The sequence below is a fragment of the Ochotona curzoniae genome, unplaced genomic scaffold (genome assembly GCF_017591425.1).
Source record: "Ochotona curzoniae isolate NIBS_2020 unplaced genomic scaffold, NIBS_Ocur_1.0 contig_1, whole genome shotgun sequence".
In the NCBI taxonomy this organism is placed as follows: Eukaryota; Metazoa; Chordata; class Mammalia; order Lagomorpha; family Ochotonidae; genus Ochotona; species Ochotona curzoniae.
In genome coordinates, this window is record NW_024464918.1 from 35,416,342 (window position 1) to 35,437,716 (window position 21,375).

At 43.4% G+C, this 21,375-nt stretch overlaps 1 protein-coding gene across 1 annotated transcript in view; it reads right to left on the minus strand.

Moving 5' to 3' along the window:
- Nucleotides 1–10,086: 10,086 nt before the first annotated feature.
- The window catches only part of P4HA2 (prolyl 4-hydroxylase subunit alpha 2), a 31,090-nt gene continuing 19,801 nt past the window's right edge, over nucleotides 10,087–21,375 (minus strand). Inside the window, exons 9-15 of the mRNA XM_040971427.1 lie at nucleotides 18,078–18,148; nucleotides 17,746–17,845; nucleotides 15,149–15,202; nucleotides 14,345–14,410; nucleotides 12,588–12,656; nucleotides 12,160–12,256; nucleotides 10,087–10,554 (exon numbers count right to left, since the gene is read on the minus strand). Coding sequence (XP_040827361.1) covers nucleotides 10,484–10,554; nucleotides 12,160–12,256; nucleotides 12,588–12,656; nucleotides 14,345–14,410; nucleotides 15,149–15,202; nucleotides 17,746–17,845; nucleotides 18,078–18,148 — 528 coding nt within the window. The 3' untranslated portion in view covers nucleotides 10,087–10,483. The remainder of the gene's footprint in view (nucleotides 10,555–12,159; nucleotides 12,257–12,587; nucleotides 12,657–14,344; nucleotides 14,411–15,148; nucleotides 15,203–17,745; nucleotides 17,846–18,077; nucleotides 18,149–21,375) is intronic.

Here is a 21,375-nt window from a genome sequence, read left to right on the forward strand (position 1 = left end):
CAATCTTAATTTTTAATTAACTCCAGTTTACTGACATTTATTTTTGCAGACTGCTGTTGTGATTGGTATTGTTTTAAAACATGCTCAAGATTGCTTCCAAATTTGAATAAGAATGCTGACATATCAGTCTTAGAGGACCCAAACCATGCTGATGTTATTGATACTGCGTGATGCATAGAATTACTTTAGATGAAAATTTCACAGCATTTAATTGCCAGACTATTTAGGAGGCAAATCATATAGCTGCTTTTTGTAAATAAGATGTGTTCATAGAAAATCACTTTTCTCTAGGTAAAAATTTAAAATCTGAAGACATTTCATTTGATTTTTCTTCTCTCCATTTGTAGGATATCTACAATCTCTTTAAATTTCTATTGTTAAACACTGTTCCCATAATAATTTAAAGATTGTTTCAATGATTTGTTCATTTCTAATTAAGTATTCAATGTCTTTGGTTAAAGTTTTACATTAATCAAACATTTTCAGAGTTACTTTCATTTGTTACAAGCAAAGTGGTAGGTCTTTTGTTAGTCATACAAATATATATATGTATGTTTGTATGTATAAATAGAAACCTTTATCAGTTTTTTCCTTAGTTCTCAAAATATCATCACACTGGGAAAAAATAAAGTTGTAATCATTTGCACCAAGATATTTTGCATTTCAGGCTACTGAATTTTGTCATCAGATGAGGCATTTTACAATGTTTGACAACCATCTGTAATTTAGGCAAAGTGCCTTGGTTGTATTTGATTTTGATGCCTGTTAGGATTCATGTATTTTGAATGTAGTTTTTTAGAACATAACATTTCATCTGCTCATTGTACACACAAGAAGTTATATATCCTTTATACAGTACTGAAAAGCTTATATCTGAATTCGTGGAGGAAGCATTTTTGCACATTAAGGCTTTGAACTTATTTGGCATAATCCTGGAGAGAATAATGACTTTTACACTCTATGCATGCACACAACTACTATAGTTGTTTCATTGTTATATTTATGACCTCAAAGATGTTTTGTCAGCATCATCTTTTTTTAGTTATTTCAAAAGCTAACCCCATGTCCCTTTTTCCTCATTTCAATAAAGCCAGCTTCTTTTTTACATGATTTTTCTGCAAGCATATTTAATAACCTGATGTACTTGTTTGTGATGGGTCATATCTGTTACACAAAGAATAAGAAAATGTATTATTCTCCTCAACCCCTCACCCCGACATACTTTTTAATTGAAAAGGAAAAAAAAAAAAAAAAAGACACACGGAATTCTTCCAGCCACTTGTTAACTCCCCAAGTACCCACACTGACCTGGTCTGGGCCAGGAGCCAGAACTCATCCATGTCTCCCATGTGTGGGAGGGACACAAGTGCTTGTGTCATTATCTGTTGTCTTCCAGTAGATACGTCAGCAGGAAAAACTGGATGTGAAGTAGACAGTCATGAAATTGGGCCAGACACTCCAATAATGATGCAGTATACTGCTGTGCCAAACACCTGCCTTCCTGTATTTTTTTTCTTTTTATTCTCAACAGTATTTTGGCTCTAACATGAATAGCATGGTGTGGTCCCCTAAAATCAATTTTTTGAAGCCCTAACCAAATATGTGACTATATTTGAAAAATGGCCTTAAAGATAAAATTGAACTCATATGGGTGGGCCTTAATCTAACATGGTATCCTTACAAAAAGCGATGAGAACACAAATGCGTAGCAACCTGCCAGCCAAGAAGAGAAGTCTCAGAAGAACCTGCTGATACCTTGGATCACCAAATCCATATTCTTGGATTTCCAACCTCTAGAACTGTGAGAAAAGCAAATCTCTGTTGAAGCCACCCAGTTAGTATTTATTTTTCTTCTGTCAACCTTAGCAAACTAACACACATGGTAAAATTATTTTGGGTTTCATTGGACAAGACACATGACTTTGGGTATATTTTCTAACTTTTAAAAAGTGATGTTTATTTTTATTGGAAACAGAGATCAGATTTACAGAAAGGAGAGACAGAGAGAAAGCTCTTCCACCAGCTGGTTCATTCCCCAAGTGGTTGTAATGGCCAGAGCTGTGCTCAATCCAAAGCCAGGAGCTTTTTCTGGCTCGCCCAAGAGGATGCAGGGTCCCAAGGCTTTGGGCCATCCTCTACTGCCTTTGCAGGCCATAAGCAGGGAGCTGGACAGAAAGTTGAGCAGCTGGGACACGAACAGGCACCGATATGGGATCCCAGCACTTGCAAGGGAAGAATTTAGCCATTGAGCCGTCACATTGGGCCCCCTAATTTCAGATTCTTGATTACCTATTCTGAAGAACTGTTGTATGATTAAACAACAGACTATAATATCACTATCACACTACGAAATACATATTGAAATACTTAGCAGCTTGGCTGCCATAATAAACATGTTAACACAAAGCTAAGTATTGACCCTGTGCCAATGGTAGAAAAGTATCCTGTTTTTGTTTCTATAATCACACAAGACTGACAAACATCAACACATGACAGATTTCCTTAATGGCTGATTCTATTCTTAATGTAGGAAATGCTCAAGATAAATGTGTGATATCTTATTATGCCAGAAAATGAAAGAGGATAGCAAAGATAAGGTTGTCTGTGCATTTTACAGGAAAAACAATTGTTTTAAGATTTATTTATTTTTATTGAAAATTCAGATATACAGAAAGGAGAGACAGAGAGGAAGATCTTCCATCCAATGATTCACTCCCCAAGTGACTGCCACAACAGCTGGTGCTGCGCCAGTCCGAAGCCAGGATCCAGAAGCCTCCTGCAGGTCTCCCTTGACTGGTCCCAGGGCTTTGTGCTGTCCTTGACTGCCTTCCCAGGTCACAGCAGGGAGCTGGATGGGAAGTGGAGCTGCTGGGAATAGAACTGGCATCTATATGGGATCCTGGCACGTTCAAGTGAGGATTCTAGCTGCTAGGCCACCACACCAGGCCCGAAAAAGAAATTTTTAAAATTCAAATAGAGGCCACTGTGGGTAAAGCTACTGCATGCAATGCTAGCATCCCAAGTGGATGCCAGTTTGGGTCTAATCCAGCTCCCTGGTAATGGCCTGGACGAAGCAGTGGAAGATGGCCCCAGTTCTTGGAGCTCTACCACCCACGTGGGACAGCCAAAGGAAGCTCCTGGTGTTGCCTTGGTTCAGCACCGGCCTTTGTGGACATTTAAGGAGTGAACCAGAACATGGAGGTCTCCTTTCTGTCTCTCCTTTCTGTCTGTAACTCTGCTTTTTGAATAAAGGAAAAACAACTTAAAGCAATTTTTTAATCCTAAAAAATCAATTAAATGGGCAACTTCCAGCCAAAAATAGAATAACTTACAGTAGAACAACTTTCATATCAAAAGGAAAAACGAACCATGAAAGCTGGATAAAGTTTCTCAAAAATATGTTTTAACTAAAGCAGAAAAGGATTTGGCATCAAGATCCTGAGAAAGACTGAATCTCATGTGTTTGATTCAAAAGTCTGTAGCCTCTTTTATCCATAAAGAATTTACTGATTTTAGGCATGGACTAAGAATGAGGAACCAGGTCAACAGTAAAACACAGGCACTGAAGACAAAACTTACACTATAATTTATCAAACTCCTAAATAGGATGGGTAGAAAAATTAGTCATTCAATCTGTTTACTCTGTTTACCTAAGACATTTGCTGAACTCTGAAGCTGTGCAGAATGCAAGGCTAAAATTTTTGAAAAATTCAAAATCTCATAAGAGAGATGACTTTTTCAGGCAGGGTGTATGTATTAAGAATATAAGAATTAGAGTTGAGGTGCCCAACGCTATGGCTCAGTGGCTTGATCTTTACCTTGCATGTGCCAAGATCCCATATGGGCACTGGTTTGTGTCTCAGCTGTTCCACTTCCCATCCAGCTCCCTGCTTGTGACCTGGGAAGCAATAAAGGATGGCCCAAAGCTTTGGGACCCTGGACCCTAGCACAGCAGACCCAGAGGAGGCTCCTGGTTTCAGATCAACTCAGCTCTGGCCATTGTGGCCAGCTGGGAAGTGAACCAGCAAACAGAAGATATTTCTGTCTCTCCTTCTCTCTGTAAATCTGCCTTTCCAGTAAAAATAAATAAAATCTTAAAAAAAAAAGGAGGGGGAATTAGAATTGAGTAACTTCCAGTGAGAACAGACCCATCAGACACTCTAGGTTCTCAGTCAGAAATTACATATCTCTAGATTACAGCCTATATGAGAGGAACAAACAGATGAAGGTAGAGTCTTTAAAAGTAGCAATCCTGCCTCATTTGGGTCAGGTGTCAGCTCAGGCCCTGACCAGATTAAAGTGACCAGTCTCCATTCTGCCTAGCAGTGGAAAGCATTAGCCCTTTGTGTAGGAGGTTTTAACCACCCAGAGCTTCTACAGTTTGTCATAAGAAATATTCAGTATTGTTTAAAGATGCGACGCACACTGAAAGAGTGGACTAAGTGGCCAGAAACCAAGGCAGGGTGGGGTGAGATAGAGAACCACAGGAAATCTAAATCATGGGGTCATCAGATAAGAACTTTCAAGTAACTGAGTCATTGGTCCAAGAAAAACAGAAAAAAGATAAATTTCCACCCCCACCACACAAACACACACACATGCACATACACAAAATGAATCAGAAAAGCCAAAAGAAATGAATGGGTGGGTATTTCTGGAGGTGAAAAAAATGTAAGAACTGAAATTAAGAAACTGGTAGATTTAGCAAAAGACAAATGAATTGCAAACCATCAGTAAAAATGTACCTGATCTGAAGCCTAAGGAATAAGAAGGATAGGATATACAAAAGAGAACGGGAGCTTCCTGAAACACAGTGACATGCTCCAACACTACGATTACTAGAGTCTCTGAGAAGAGAGGAAGAAAATGATACATAAAGAATAACCGGAAAAAATCTAAAAAATTTCAAAATTAACTGGTCACTCTAGCAAGTCAAGAAACTGTAAACACAAGCAGGAAAATAACAAAAAATAAACCTACTCTAGGAATCAGTCACAGTAAAACTGTTGAAAACCAAATAAAGAGAAAAATCTTCAAAGCAGTCAGTAGGGGGCAGAAGGATACACAGCCTTCAGAAGAGCTAGCTTTTTAATAGAATTGATACAACTTTCTCGATAAATTCTTGTGATGTGATTCATTAATCAATCATCCATAAGAGATCAATTGCCTGTAAACACCTGAGACTGTTAATGTCCCTTTTTTTTTAAGTTTTTACTGTAATTTCTTTAGCACCACATGAATCACGGGTCACAAGCTGGCATCTACTCCAACATGAAGGTTCTTGATATTCTTTTTCACCACTCTAGCGACGCATTGGTATTTTTGTTGCATGTTCATTAACTTTATGTTGATGAAAGTTTAATATTTTTCTCCCCATTGTAGATTGTGTATACTGGCTCTTGTGTTTAAGGGGACGCATCATGGAAGTGTAGAGGAAACTCATAGTTCAAATGTGGAGAGCAGTATGCCCCTAAGCATACAGGACAAGGATGGACTCCCAGTGAAATGGCTAAAGATGTCCTGACAGCAGGATGCTGGACCCTCTGACATGGTCCATGCTTACATTGTCAGGAGACACTTCAATGGGCTTATGAATGTTCATGAAAGATACCCATAGTAAAACTAGAGGGAAAATCAGGGGGGAGGGGAGGGAGCCTGGAGAGGGGAATGGGAAATCACAGTGCCTATTAAACTGTGTCATAAAACAAAAGTATTATATATATATACATGATACAAGCCATATATATAAGCCCCTCCGAAAAAAACACCCCAACAACAAAAAACCCTGTATCTCATCTTTAAATTCCTTAAGGAAAATGTCCTAGATGTATATAGTAATAGAATTAGTGAATTACAAGTCAGCTGAATACAACATAGGTATAAAAAATATGGAAGATGGGTTAAAAGGCAAGAAAGAGAGCATTATATGGACTTACATTTAATCAGTTTCAGAAGGAGCACAGACAATACTAAACAAGAAAATGGTTTAATACTTTTTCAACTGTAAATATTCAAGAAGCTCAGAAATCCTTAAACAGGAATCTTTTAAAAAGGGGGAAGGACTGGCACAGTAGCCTAGTGGCTAACTTCCTTGCTTGCACTCACCGGCATCCCATTGGGTGCCATTTCATGTCCTGGCTGCCCCCATTTCCCATCCAGCTCCCTCTTGTGGCCTTGGGACCCTGTACCCAGGTTGGAGACCTGGAAGAAGCTCCTGGCTTCAGATTAATTCAGCTCCAGCTATTGTGGCCACCTGGGAAGTGAACCAGCAAACGAAGATCTTTCTGTCTCTCCATAAATCTGCCTTTCTGATAAATAAATAAATCTTTAAATATATGCCCCTCATTTTCTGTTCTCAGCTGAAGCTCATCCATTTTCGACTTTTTTTTTTAAAAGATTTATTTTTTTTACTATTATTTTTTTATTGGAAAGGCAGACATACAGAGAGGAGAGACAGAAAGGAAGATCTTCCGTCCAATGATTCACTCCCCAAGTGAGCGCAACGGCCGATGCTATGCCAATCCGAAGCCGGGAGCCTCTTCCGGATCCTCCACTGCTTTCCCGGGCCACAGGCAGGGAGCTGGAAGGGAAGCGGGGCTGCCGGGATAGAACCGGCGCCCATATGGGATCCCGGGCGTGCAAGGCGAGGACTTTAACCACTGCGCCACCGCGCCGGGCCCCATTTTCAACTCTTACAGAGCCATGACTCCGTAAACTACATTTCCCAGATTTCCTTACCAGCTTACTTCCTTCTAGGCTCTACTGACAGAAGCCACTAGAGGGAGATTAGATATGGCTGCAGAGAGATAGCAGCTACTCTACAACCAGTACTTTCTCAGACGAAAACCATTTGCACATATTAAGTCTGGGATTTAGTAGTTATTGATTACTTACAGATAGCATAAGCCTATCTGATCTTACAAAATGTGCAAAAAAAATTTAAATATAGACCCTTACACTTCATATTATCTACTGCATTGCTTTTAGAAAACAGGAGACATCTTCCTGATCTTGGGATACAGCAAAACGTTTTAAATAAGATATGAAAAGCATCTGCAATAAAGAAAAAGCTTGGAAAAATTGTTAGAGTAGAAGTCCCATTATCAAGAGAGCTGGGGCCAGTTCTGTGATGCAACAGGTTAAGTTACCATTTGCAATGTGGCAATCCATATGGGAGCACCAGTTTTGAGTCCTGGACCTATGTTTCTGATCTAACTTCCCGCTAATGTACCTGGGACAGTAGCATAAGAAGGCCCAAGTACTTGGAGCCTTACCACTCATGTGGGAGACCAGAATAAAGTCCCTGGTTTCTAGATTTGGCCTGGGTGTGATTGAGAGAATGGTTGCTATGACTTCTACCTTGTGGCCCTAAGCTTGTTGCTTAGCTGTCCTGAGTCTGACCCTCCACCTAGTGGATCCTTTTCGCTGACCAGCTGACTTTCTATTTGGCGGCTGACTGTGTTCCTCATGTTACATTGATGGCTCTGAGTTTTTGGCACTATCGTATAAAACATAACAAACTTGCCATAGAACATGACCTGAAACATTGTTCAACTTTAAAAAAATATATATTTATTTTCATTGGAAAGTCAGATATACAGAGAGGAGGAGAGACAGAGAGGAAGATCTTGTGTCCGATGAATCACTCTCCAAACAGCCACAGTGGCTGAGGCTGAACCAATCCAAAACCAGGAGCCAGGAGCCTCTTCCAGGTCTCCCACATGCAGGTGCAGGGTCCCAAGCCTTTGAGCCATCCTCGACTGCTTTCCGAAGCCGGATGGAGCTGGATGGGAAGTGGGGCTGCCAATATTAGAACTGGCGCCCATTTGGGATCCTGGCACATTTAAGGCAAAGACTTTAGCTGCTAGGCTACCACGTGGGGCCCTAGACTCTTTTCTTTCCACCCTTCAAAGAGGTACTTGAAGTCTTCTTGTTGGATTGGAGGAGGCAGCTGTTTTCTTTCATGCACATCTTGGGATGTTCTTCATCTTTGCACAGGAATCAGCAACCAAGGTGGCCCAGTTTCCACAACCAGATTACATCTATATGATGTTCCCTGAGACTGGAGACCAGGAGCAGCAGTCTAGTTGGGGAGCTTGAATATTACTAAACCTCTTGTGATGGATATTTCTGCTTCTTAATATTACCCCTACCATGAATGCATGCTTATGTGCCCTTGAGTCATCCATAAAAATGGCTAAGGCAGCATTATTCATAATTTACAAGACACTAAAGCCAAATTGAATGTCTGTCCATAGCCTATCAATTGTGTTATGTCACAGTCCTATAGCACATCAACAAAACTGAACGAACAACAAAACTTAAAACAAACTACTGTTACAGAATGTGAATCTTGGGGGGAAAAAAGCCAAACATCCAAAAATAGTCTGATTCCATTTGTAGGAAATTCATCATTAGACAAAATTAAGATAATTACTTTTTGAGAGATCTAGTCATAGGTATTAAAACTGTAAGACAAGCACAAAAATTACTGCCACAGACCACTGGCCAGTGTTTACCACGCAGGCATTGGAAGGGCTCATCAGGACTGCTGGGGAACTGATTAGAAACGCTCTATTCCCCAACGCAGGCAACAGTGACAGGAGATTTTGCTCCTCTTTGCATTCTTTAAAGCACACAACTACTATCAACAGGTATCTCAAAAACATTAATACAAAAAAATGAAATCTTATTTTGGTATAAGAAAAAAGTTTTAAAGATTTATTTATTTGAAAGGCACACAGAGAGACACTGCTACCTCTGATTAATTCTCCAAATGGCCACAAAGGCCATGGCTGTGCCAAACCAAAACCAGGAGCCCAGAACTCCAACTGGGTTTCCCACATGGATAGCAGGGTTCTAAGTATCTTTTACTGCTTTCCCAGTCATATAGCAGGGTGTTGGGTTGGGAGTGAAGAAGGCAGGACTGAAATCAGCACTCAACTGGTGCTGTCATTACAAGCGGCAGCTTAATCCACTGAGCCACAATGCAGATTCTAGTACAAGAAATTTTGAAAACAATGTATACTTTTAATCAGAAAATGTATTTCCCATGGCATTTTAAAATCTTTCTCACACTCATGGATTTCAAATTTCTTTGCACCAAAATAAACATCTTTTAAAACTTTTTCAAAAGATTTTAAAAATTTTACCTGAAAGCCAGAATTACAGAGAAAGAGAAGAGAAAGTACTTCATATATACCCTAAAGAAATTTATATTTAGGGCCCAGCATGATGGCTTAATTGGCTAATCCTCCCTTTGCAAAGCACTGGAATACTCTGTCCCAGCTGCTCCACTTCCCATCCAGTCCCCTACGGGTGGTCTGGGAAAGTAGTAGAGGATGGCCCTAAGTCTTGGGACCCTGCACCTGCATGGGAGAGCCAGAAGAAGCTCCTGAGTCCTGGCTTCAGATCGGCTCAGCCTCGGCCATTGTAGTCATTTGGGGAGTAAATCGATGGTTGAAAGATCTCTCTCCATCTCTTGTAAATTTGCCTTTCCAATAAAAATAAATAAATGTTAAAAAAAAAAGTATGTTTATATGCACCAGGAACCATCAGTAGCAGGTATCTAATTACCTGAGCTGTCAACTGCTGCCTCCTCCCAGGGTTTGCATTAGCAAAAAGCTGAAATGACAAGCAAAGACTAAGATTTGAACCCAAGCACTCTAATATGGGTTCTATTTCCAAGTGACATCTTAACCATGAATCAAAAGACCACGAGGCATGCTTATCTTTACATTCTATTTTTATAAACTTTTTGAAGTATTCTCATGTATTTTTAAATGTTAAGGATGTTCAGATTATAACAGCATCACAATCATGAATATATATCTTTTTGTTCTTAGGAGTCAAGGAGAGATGATTTATTCTTTTTAGAAAAACAAAACAAAACAAACAAAACACACCAAAGCTTGGAGAAAACACATGTGGTAAAACCAGATCTAGACCTCAAAGCCAGGCTTCTGCCACTAATTTATTATCCAGAGTCTACCTACACAAAGGCAAAGCATACAAAATGACAGGCTTGGTAAAAGCTCCCCATCAAAAAAGAATAACACAACAAATAAGGCTCTTTAAGGCTTTTGCAGGGATAATTTATTATTATTTTTTCCTGTTAAAGCCACAACTGATAGAAATGTCATAATAACAAACATGTAAACAAGGTATCAGAACTTTGGTTCACTGAAATATCTCACACCTAGAACATATGAGGTACAAAGGCACCTTGCTTGGCGCTAGACAGTGACTGCTGCAGCCACTCTGACCCTACACTCGGGGCCAGGGGTGGTACAGGCTGACCACAGAAGCTGGGGACCAGGACACCAGGACCCATCCCAGCATACTCTTCCACACTCCTGACTCCAGACAAATGTTCACTCTTCCAAAGACCCGCCTGACAGGATCTGGAACATATGAAGGTGTCTCACTGAACTTGGAGTTCAAATGGGCTGTGGGGCCAGGAAGGGCAGGGCAGAAAAGCACGTCAGTCAACTTCTGTAGATCCGCAAGGTCTCAAGAACTCCTGTCCTCGTTCATGGAACCACTTGTTGGAGACTGTGAACACAAAGCAAGTATATTATCATCCTACTCCTAAGTTCAGTAGCCAAAGGTTATTTCACGATTATTCCTGCACAGTATCCTGGGACTCAGTCTCCAGGAAGACATGGTCTCAGACCTCAAGTTGCTCGTGCACTATTGAGGAAGACACATGCCAGTGACCCAAGATATGTATATGAAGGTTGTCATGGAAACAGAGCCAATGGGACATCAAACCATGTGAGGGAAGAAGAGCACTCAGGGCTTGAATAGGAAGCTGAACACAAGTTATATGAGAGAAGCTGGACATACCAACACAGCTAACATACCAACACGGGTTCCAGGAAGTGGGAGAAGGGTGGGAATGTCATCAAGTGGGAACTGGCTTGGTATGTGTCAGGTACCTTACGAAATCTCTGTTACTGGGAGGTGGCTGGGAAAACTGAGAGGAGTGAGAAAGCCTGCTAGCATAGTGGAGGGCCAGCATGTCCAATCTATGGGCTGTGGGCCCAAGAGCAGCAGAGCTAGTACCAGCACTGCATTATCTAAGCTTTGTCTCCAATATCAGGGATCAGCATTCTGCTCCTCAAACAGTCTTCCTCATAATGAGTAGGAATAATTTTAACGTACTACTTAAGTCATATAGTTTTTCACAGTAAACTTAGTTGAACAAATCAAACTATCTACAATTTTAAAATAATAAACAGTAATCTCTTAAACCATTCTCTCCAATATTCAATCCCATTTGCAGGGGACAGTCAACTTCCACTATTTCTTTTGGCATTTAACTTTCGCTTTCTAAATAACATGCTTCCAGGATTATTTCATGATTTCCAATTTTGAACTTATTTTCTTCTACCTATAAATGCATATTTCTCCCCACCTATCTTTCAAATATCATTACACCACAAGCTTTAAAATTAAGATTTGAAAGTTTGACATCATCCTGAGCCACATAATAGATTATACTTTACATTTCCTTTCTTGCAGTTTTTCCCCTGAAGTCAGCAACTACTTCCTTCTCTTTTTCCCTCATTCCAAACGTTCTGTAAACCTATCCCTCAAACTCCCTAACAGGGCTACAAAATCATCTTTGCGATCGTTCCTTTCATGTCCCAGTTCAAGCTTTTCCATGGCTCATGACCATTGCTCCCAAGACAGGAATCAAACATCAGTCTCCATGATTTGATCCCAGCTCCATCTTCCTGGCCCCTTTTACAAAGGCCTCCCATTTTTCATGTGACAATGACAGCAGCTCACTTTGAGCCCGTGCCTTGTTCCAGTAGGTCTTGTTTTTCTGGGACTCTCTTCCCATTCCTGGTGCTAGCCCATGTTAGAGCCTGTTTCTCTGGAGAACCATCCTGGACCAACAGTGGGTGGGTGCCTGTTCTTCCCCAGGGATCTTCCCTCTCTGGGCAGCTCTCGGAGTGTTCCAAACCAGCTCTCCTGGCATAAGATCAGCTGAGTAGTTAGCAACATGACCAGATGGTACCACCTACCAGTTGGCAGGAAAAACTTTTTAAAAATGTGGCAGTTGCTGTCTCCCAGCTCAGTTTCTAAAGCAGACAATCAAAGACCACAATGAGCACACCAAAGCCAACAGTACCCCTATAAGCCACTCACCCCACTTGCAGCCCACAAGCACAGGGCAGGCAGCATGTCTTGTTCGGTAGTCACCTTCCCCACTCCGTAAAAGATTGTACCAGAATACAGATGTGCCCTGGGAAACATACAGCCTTGTCAGGAAAAACTCTCAGAGACCGAGATCTGGGACCCAAGCTCAAGCCAGAACCCTCACTTTCCTTCATACTGGGGGATGTGCCTCTGGAATTCTGACAAGAGAACAATTTCCCTAAGAGGATCGCCTGCTCCAGAAGGGACTTCCCTCTCCCTCCCTGACTCCACAGAGATTGTAAGGCCACAAAGTCAGAACTCAGATTTGGAAGGAGCTAAGGCATTCCACAGTGATAGGTAAGCCCGCCACAGAAAGGGACTGGGGGACAACATCTAAGCACGGCTTCAGCGTAAAACCCCCAAGAATTAGAACTTACCTTCTTAGGCCAAATTGCAGCCCCCAGATCAGGGAAGACGGTGGCACCACCAGCTTCTACATCACTCATCTGGGAACACAAGGCACAGAACTTGGCCCCTCTATTCAAGGCTCTCAGGCCAACTCAATCACAAAGGATGTGACGAAGTGTGCGGATCACCCTGCTCTGAGCACGTGCGGTGCTGTCTGGAGGCTCTGCTCTATGATCAGCCCTACCTACGTGTATGGGTCACCGGGACAGTCTCCATGCCATGAGACTCAAGAGCAGGGGCCCACAGGTATATTCCCACCCACAGCACATGCCTTGACACACAGCCAAAGCACTTCTTGCTCATCTGGTTCACTTACTTCACGTCTTTGCCAACAGCATAAACAAAACTAGAACGAGAATATTTCTATAGGATACATACCAGACTAACTGAAGAACGCCCAACAGACATACAGTAAATGAGCAAGAAGAAAACCCCTGCTGCCTTCCCAGCACCCTGGGAGTTGACCCCAGACTCTTCTAGGACCCCAAGGCCTTCTCAGTCTCATTTGCTTCTCTCTCCAGACATGCCCGTCTGTTTCTATTTTTCCAATATCCTAAGCTCTTTTTCTCTTCTAGGCCAATACTTTCTCTTCTCTGCCAAAAACCACATTACAACAGCTAATTTCCACCCTACTTTCATGCCTCACCCGGCATGTTACTTCCCAGTGGAGGGAGGCCTTCTCTGATCCCCAGCCTCAGCTACTTCTCCACAGCACTGTCACCATGGTGACTAAACAATGGTCTCTATATTAAGTCCCTATATTAGACCTCAAGCACCATGAGAGAAACCACAGATGTCCTTTTCATCAGCATGACCACAGCACAGTCCTTCTCCTGGCTGTGCGCATGCATACATACACACATACAGTTAAAAACTTTAAAGGAAAGAATGAATATGAGCTTTAGCCTTTAGGTTATTCACTAGCCTCTGCACCTCGTTGGAACTAAGCTAAGGGGAGAAGAAACTGTGTCTCTGGATGGAGTGAAGGCAGCAGGTGGGAAGCAGCCCATCAAGTCCAGCTAAGAGCACCTCACAGCTCCCTACTTGTTGTGCTCCCAAGAAAGGAACCTTCCGGGATACCCACCCCAAAAATCCAGATCAGCACTGGGCTTACTGGAAAGGAGCAAGAATACAGTGCAGTGTGGATGAACTTAAAGGGCTTTATGCCAAGTGAAATCAGCCAGCCACAGACAGACAGACATTCCTAGAGCGGGTTATGTCACATGAGCAGTCAGAATTGTAAGAGACAGAAAACGGAATGGTGGTTTTCAAGGACTAAGGGAGGTGAATCTGGAATTAGTGTTCTATGGGTGTCGAGTTTCAGTTTTACAAGGCAAAAAGAGTTTTAGAGCCACATGGTGGTAAGGGTTGTACATTACGAAGTATTTAATACCACTGACCTGCATTCTTAAGATGGTTATAATGGTATGTTTTATTTTATGTGTATTTTACCATAATCTAAAAAAAAAATAATAATAACCTGATAAAATAAAAAACAGAGCCAGGGATATAAAAGTCCTGGCAGGGGTCTGAACCATACATTTGAGAATGAAAGCCAGCTCTCAACTCTAGCCACAAAGATGCATGGACCAGAAGGACCTGGAAACTAAACAATGGTCTCTTCATTTTTCCAGTGGCTGGTGGGGTCAGCCCTGACTCGGGACAGGGGGCAGGAGAATGGACCAGTATCTCCTCAGGGCCCATCAGCTGCATACATCATACTCACGTAGTTTAAGAATGTGGCCACACGATTCCCAGTCCCTAAACGCTTGAAAGCATCTCGTTCATTGTTCTATAAAATTAAGTGAAGAGTGAACAGGTGGGCCTGGACTCAATACTTACATAGTTAAGAAATGTCGCTAACCTATTCCCCTCCGTTTTGAGTCCGCTGTCAAAAGGTCGCTGCAATAAACAACAACTTTCACCCAAGTTTGCAACTGACTTCACCCACCACCCACAGAACTGAGGCCAGAAAAGTATAAGGCAAGGTAATAAATGTGCTTGCTACAACACAGCAGGGGATGAGGGCCAAGGCTGTGAAGGGAGGTGGCCAGGATGCTGGGAGATTCGGGGTCAGGGGAAGGAATGAGGTAAGAATAATCTTCACAAACTCCTATTAAGAGTTTTTTGCTTTAGAACCAGTGCAGATACATTGTCGGGAAACACCTCCATAACAGCATGATAGACTTACGACTGTTCATGAAGGACACCCATTGTAAAACTAGAAGGGAAATCAATGGTTGGGGGAGGGACCGTGGGGGAGTGTGGGTAGCCCCAAAGCCTATAGAACTGTATCATAAAACAAAATAAAATATTTTCAAATGTGAAAAAAAAAAAATCAGGACAGAGATGGCAGAGTTCAAGCAAGGGAATCGGCCAGTTCTGCTGGATTCCATAGGCCGATGGTTCCAGATTTAGCTTCACCAACAACAGAGACTTTGCCCAGGTGAAATGGACAGGAAGGGGGCCTGGTTATAGATGTGGAGGTGCTCCCATGAGTTGGTGTCTTGTACCTGTGATTGGGGCTTACCCTAGAGAAGTCGAAGTGTGGCTCATACTGTCCTCCCATTCCATAATTCGCAACCTGGTGGAAAATAACAGCAAGAACCTTGTCAGCAAAAACAATCAGCCCTGGAACAGCACACATCTCCAGATATGGCACCTCTAGGGACCCCCAAAAGCCATCTCTAAGGTACAGGCAGCTGTACTGGCATAGGCAAAACAAACATTGCAACCTTATCTACAGCTGTACCCAAGAGGAGGGCTTAGCACAGATGTGGTTTCCCAAACAGAACATGACTGGTGAAGCTACAGATGGCCACTATGGAGAAGGTCCAGCCCCTTGAGGATACTCAGATTGCAACACAGGGAACCCTTCCTGGGTCCAGTCCTCGCCTGGGCTGTGTTGTTGGAAGACAATGGGAAGGTGACCTAGAGAAAAGCCAATGACAAACTCCACACAGAGGAGCTTTGGAAACATTGATTTTGGAGTCATTGTGACTGGCACTGCTCCTGTCACCTCTGCCACTGTCCACTGCTGTCTGAGGCAAACTGAGTGGGCACACACATCCCAGTTCTGCCAGTGATCCACTGCAGAGAGCACGGCTGCAGCCAGGTGAAGGTGCAGATTACAGGCAACCACTGCCAGATGCCCAAGAATTGCTGTACAACTTCAGCATGCCAAACTTGAGTCTGGCTTTGCATTCAGACTTGAACCATGACAGCCTCGCACCTATCAAACATTGAAAATGCCTCCATGAAAAACTTGTTAGCAGAATATCAGAGTCTAATTCAGCTGAATGAGAAAAGGTTCGATACAAAGTAAAGATCTCATAAAGACCTCAGCTGTAAGCCACTCTCTAGGTTGCCTTCTACCTAAGCAAGTGTTACACTGCTGAGAGAAAAGCAGCCAAAAACTGGCAGGCATTCTGGGGCTGGTTAATGCCAAGTTTGTGTTAACTATACAAGTCTGCCCACATAGTTGCCTATTTTGCTTATTCAAAAAGAGAGAGAAAGGGAGAGCAAGGAACACCAGAACTGGACACTTCACCCCAGCCCCAAGGTGAAGGAGCTCCAAACTGTCTGGGGAAGAGGGTCTGGGGACGTGCTGGAGAGGGAGCAGCTGAGGGCATGTTTGGCAGGGGAGAAATGACTTCTGGGGATTTCACAGATCAGGCCATTGCACTCACACTTAGGTGAGAGAGCTGAAGTGGGGTGGTTTAGAGTGGGGAACTACAGGACATGTTTAGGTCAGGCCAAGGAACCCACGCATACGGGAGACCTAAGCTGCGCTAAGTAGCATCACCCACTGCCCAATGGCACATGCAAAAGCTGGGGCTGGGGGATGTGCCTGGGTGGGCTAGACCAGAGTACCATCTAGAATGTGCAAGATCTAGGGCTGGGAGTGGGTCTGGTAGGGAACTATGGGCACTCCCCTGCTGAGCTGCAGTTCCTGCTGGTGAGCATGAGAGCCAAAATTGGGGAGTGAGCCAGGCTGGTCAAGCAAAACAAAACAAACACCAAATAAACTTTGTTTTAACAAAATATGAACCAAGATAATGCTAACAGGGATATATCTGGTACATTAAGAGCTCCTATCACTTGTGGAATGGTGGTTCCCACACATAAGGTAAGTGGCAGATACAGTGAGTCTTCTGTCCATATACTTGTTACAGAACTTATTCAGGAACTAGAGAATACTAAGCTAGGTTGAGCTGAAAAAACACAAATTGCATGAAACATTTGCAGGACCACTTGCAAGGTAATAATCCTGTTCTTTTGAAAACTGGTGGACATCACACAAATCTATAATGACCTTCAAGACTGGCTTTCCAATAGTCGCTGCAGCAAAAGAAAAAACACCGAGTGCTGGCTGATTTGCTTAGAGGTTTCCAAGGGAAAGCTCAAAGAATCTTCTCCAAATGATCTTCCATCAATATTCTAGTAAGACATGGTTGACAAGCCCCAAATGCCAAAGCTAAAGGTTGCTACCTTTACGTACACAGAGAGATCTAACAGACAACATAAAGACTTTTTCCAAGTGTGTCTCAGGTCATTGATTTTATCATATAACCCCAAATTTCTGATGACTGGAAGGAAGCATAAGCCAGTGCTGATTCAAACTTAAGACTTGAAAGGAAATGTTAGTATGAAATTTTACGCCAAACCTACCGTGTTTCCTCTCAATCATTTTTTAAATAAACACAGGAAGCCAGGGTACTCCAAGAGCAGCCTGGGGACTCCAATAATAGCAGTCCAACTTTATAGTTACTGGGTCCAGGTGCTCACCAGTCCCAGCAGCATATTGCTCAACACTGTTATCTCAAATTGCACTTGATAATGACACAGAACCATGACCTCTGAAGACATTTTTTTAGCTCTTTCAAAGGTGGCCCTGGAATAATTCAGCTTCCACCATCCGGACAACGCCAATGAGCCAGTTGTGCCTGCCATCAATCCCCAGCTCCCAGCTTGAGTACTCCCTGCTGGTGAGCATGATTAATTCATCTCACAACTTGAGTCCTAGCTTGATAAAGTCAGTTTATTAGGCAAACCTCCGCAGGGCCAGTCCTAGACACCTTAAGAGACCATCAAGACAGAAATCCCCCCTTCCCAAAGTCCATGTACCTGCAGCAACTCTGCAGTCTTCACTGTCAGCCCTGTGATTTGCTGCATCCGGCGATTTATTCGGGCCACAACAGGGTCATCATCCTCCTCAAGCCAGGAGCTGAGCCACAGAAGGGGACAGAGAAAAGATGAGGGAGCAAGCTGAAGTCTTGTGCTCTCTCCCTGGAGTTAAGGCCAGCTTAACAGGCACACATGGTGTTACAAGCCAGGGAGGAAGTGGCAGCAGTCAAGGCAAACCATGCCACCCTCCACTGGGTAGGCCCTGGAAAGGCTGGAGTTGGAGACTGAGCAGTCATCCCTGGCCCCCTGCCCCACACCACTTTTGTGCTTACCTTTTGGAAACCCTGTAGCTGGCAACAGTGAGCACGCCTGTCTTGGGATCACGAACAGTGGCTCGTGCGAGCTGGCAGGTAGAAAGAGAAAGCAGATTGATCTTTTCTTGCTTGGAGCATTTCCTTGAGAGTATTGGGACCAGATGTACCAGCCATGCTAGTGGAGAAAGAGGCTCTGCAGGTACTGGGTCTAGCCAAGGACCACAATCCTGCAGACCAGGCCAGACATCCAAGGGCTGACATTCCCACTCTGGTATCAGATCCTGGCCACTGCCTCTCCTCTAGCTCAGTTTGTGCTACTTGCAGCTGTGCCTACAGAGCCTGTTCAGTTCATCCATGCAGCTGTCAGGCTCATACAGCTCTTGGTCTGAGTGCAGCCTAGCTGGCTGCACCCACTACAGTCAGAAGGTGCCCTCACCCCTGCACCTCAACCTCATGTTCTTCTCTTGACTCCGGAAGTTGCACCTCCTCTGAACCTCCTCCCAACTCCTTTGCTAAAAGCTTCAAACACCTCCTGCAGTATTTCCTCGCACTGGCTCCCCCTGATGGGGGGAATAAAGACAGAGGCAGTTTCACTTCTTTGGCATCTCATAAAATCAGATAAAATCAAGAGAGTACTGTACAAGTTGAAATAAGAAAACTGTTATCCTGAAGTCACTCATCCTTGCTCCCCAAATACATCTGCCATTGTACACACATGAATATGTATACACCCTTACATATCTCACCCTCTTTTCACAAACAAACTTAAGGATTCTCTCACAAGGGACCTGTTACTCAGAGCCAGCACCCAGGGCAAGGGTTCATGTGCTAGAGATGCGGGCCATCCTAAACACCTCACATAGCCCAAGTATTCCCACTGCAATAGCACTTCCCTTGAATTTAAATAAATATCTGATGAGTACCAATAATGTGCCTGCCACAAGGCTTGGTGACTGAGTTGGCCCCTGTACCTACATAAATCCACCAAATGGGGAAAGCAGAAAAGTAGGCAGGTAATTGCAACACAGTCTAGGTGAGCTCCATGTCCTGTGGAGGCTAAGCTAAAGGATCAAGGACTACTTCCTAGAAGAGAAGATCATCTACTGAGACCTAAAGGGTAAGCAGGAGTTAGCCAAGTCAGGAAGCAACACAGTTACAGGGACAGAGCCATGATGCAAAGGCCCAGCAATGACACGCATCTGCTGAATGTGAATTAGAGGCTACGGGAAGAGGTAAGGCACCAGGCTGAGAAGGTAAAGAGATGAGCAGGGAAGTCTGGAAACAACTGGGAGCAATGAGCAATGGGGAAGGCTGCAAGCAGGGGACAGAAGTCACTGCATCCATGAACACCTCATGCACGGGTGACTACGGGAAGTCCACAGTGCAGAGGCCATTAAGGAAGATGCAGTGAAGACCAGGGCAAAGGGCAATGGCCCAGGACAGGGGGTACAGAGAGATGGAGACAAAAAGACAGATGAGAGGACATTCAAAGGATGAGAGCAACCCACCTGGACATTGTACTGTTTCCACACATTCTGACAAGATGGCCAGCACACCCAGGACAGACAGCTTCCTTGAGCTCCTATCCATGAACGCCAGCTTAGGCCAGTCTGCTCCCATATCCCACTTAACAAATGTTGCACGGCTAGACCCTACCCAACTATCTAAGACTCAGTGTTGCTGGGCACCCACACAGACATTCTGGCTAGCTGTACTATGCTCAGAAGAAACAGGGCTATTTTGAAAGCAGGCTAGAGACCCAAAGCCAGCTGCCCAGAATTCCCTACAGGCCAAGTTAAGCTCATTGGCTCCACTTCAAAGCCAGTACAGCATCTGTCATGGCCTCCAGAAAGCAGAGGTCAACTATGATGGCCGAAGTGTTTCACTCACACATGGCTTCTATTCAAAGGCAAGGTTTCCCAGTGCTCCCTCTCCCACTCTGCCACTCACTCATGTGCATGCGCACACAATACACACACAGGGAGAGAAACACTCTTGACTGGAACTGAAAGATAGATAAGAAATCTCAGGAGATTCTGACATGAATGTGCCTCCCTCATTTGCAAACAAGGGAACACATTTTTGTCCTGGATGACTTGGGAACAGAGCCAGGGATCAGAAAGCAGGGTCCTGGTCCTCGTTCTCTATACTACTGACTAAACCCCGTTGGCCACAACAGTGATACCCCAACAGCTGATTCAGAGCCCTGGATGCCCTAGTGCTGCAAGCCAAGTCTGTTCTAAGGTGAAGGGCAGGAGCCTCATCACGTGGCCCCACTGGCTACAACCATTCAGCAATAGGGAGAAGGGTGGGGAAACAGTAGCAGGTCTTTGAAAGACATCCGATGGGAGCAAAGCTTTTATGAACTAGAAATAAAATAATAATTTTGTAATATGATGCATAAACAACAGCCAGTTGTATAATAAGCACCAAATACCAGAGGAAATTTCAGGAAGCTCAGGAATAGACTAGCATGCATACCATGAATGCTCTAGAAGTTACGAGTAGTTCAACAATGAAAGTAAAGGTACTATAAAGTATTAGGAAGGACAGGATAGAATCTTACTTATTTACAGGTGATAACATTATCCAGATCACCCAAGGAAACCAGCTAAAAACCAAAAAAGGAATGAGTTCAATCACTGGGGGGTGACCTACACAAATCTGCTTCCTATAGCAAACAGAAAACAGCAACACCATGTACTTGGCAGTCACAATACAAGTTAAAGTCTCAGAGCATTTAAGAACTCAGTAAGCATTATTAATAATGAAGCATATTTTTACATCAATAGTTTAGCTTGTAACAAACTAACAGTCAATTAAATATGATGATGAAGAAACAAAGTAAAGTTGCCATAGTATGAGAATTGCCTAGGAATAAGCAAGAAATAAAAGGACAACCTCAACAAATAAAAGGAAAGGAGAAGGTATTATAGTATAACGGGAAAAGTTACTGTCCGTGACACCAGCATCTCATATGGGTGCTGGTTTGAACCTCAGCTATACCCTTCCAATTCGGCTCCCTGCTAATGCTAATATGCCTGAGAAAGCAGCAGAAGATGGCCCAGAATCTGCATTCCTGCCACCCAGGTGGGAGACTGAAATGGAATTCTAGGTTCCTGCCTTCAGTCCGGCCCAGCCCCAGATGCTATGGCTACCTGGGGAGTAAACCAACAGATGGAAGATTTCTTTCTCTCTCTCTCTGTAACTCTACCTTTCAAGTAAACAAATGTGCTTTTACAAATATAAACAGAGTACAAGGAGAGGGCCCAGCACGCTCCTAGAAGAGAAGCCTCGATGCTGCACAGCCTCACAC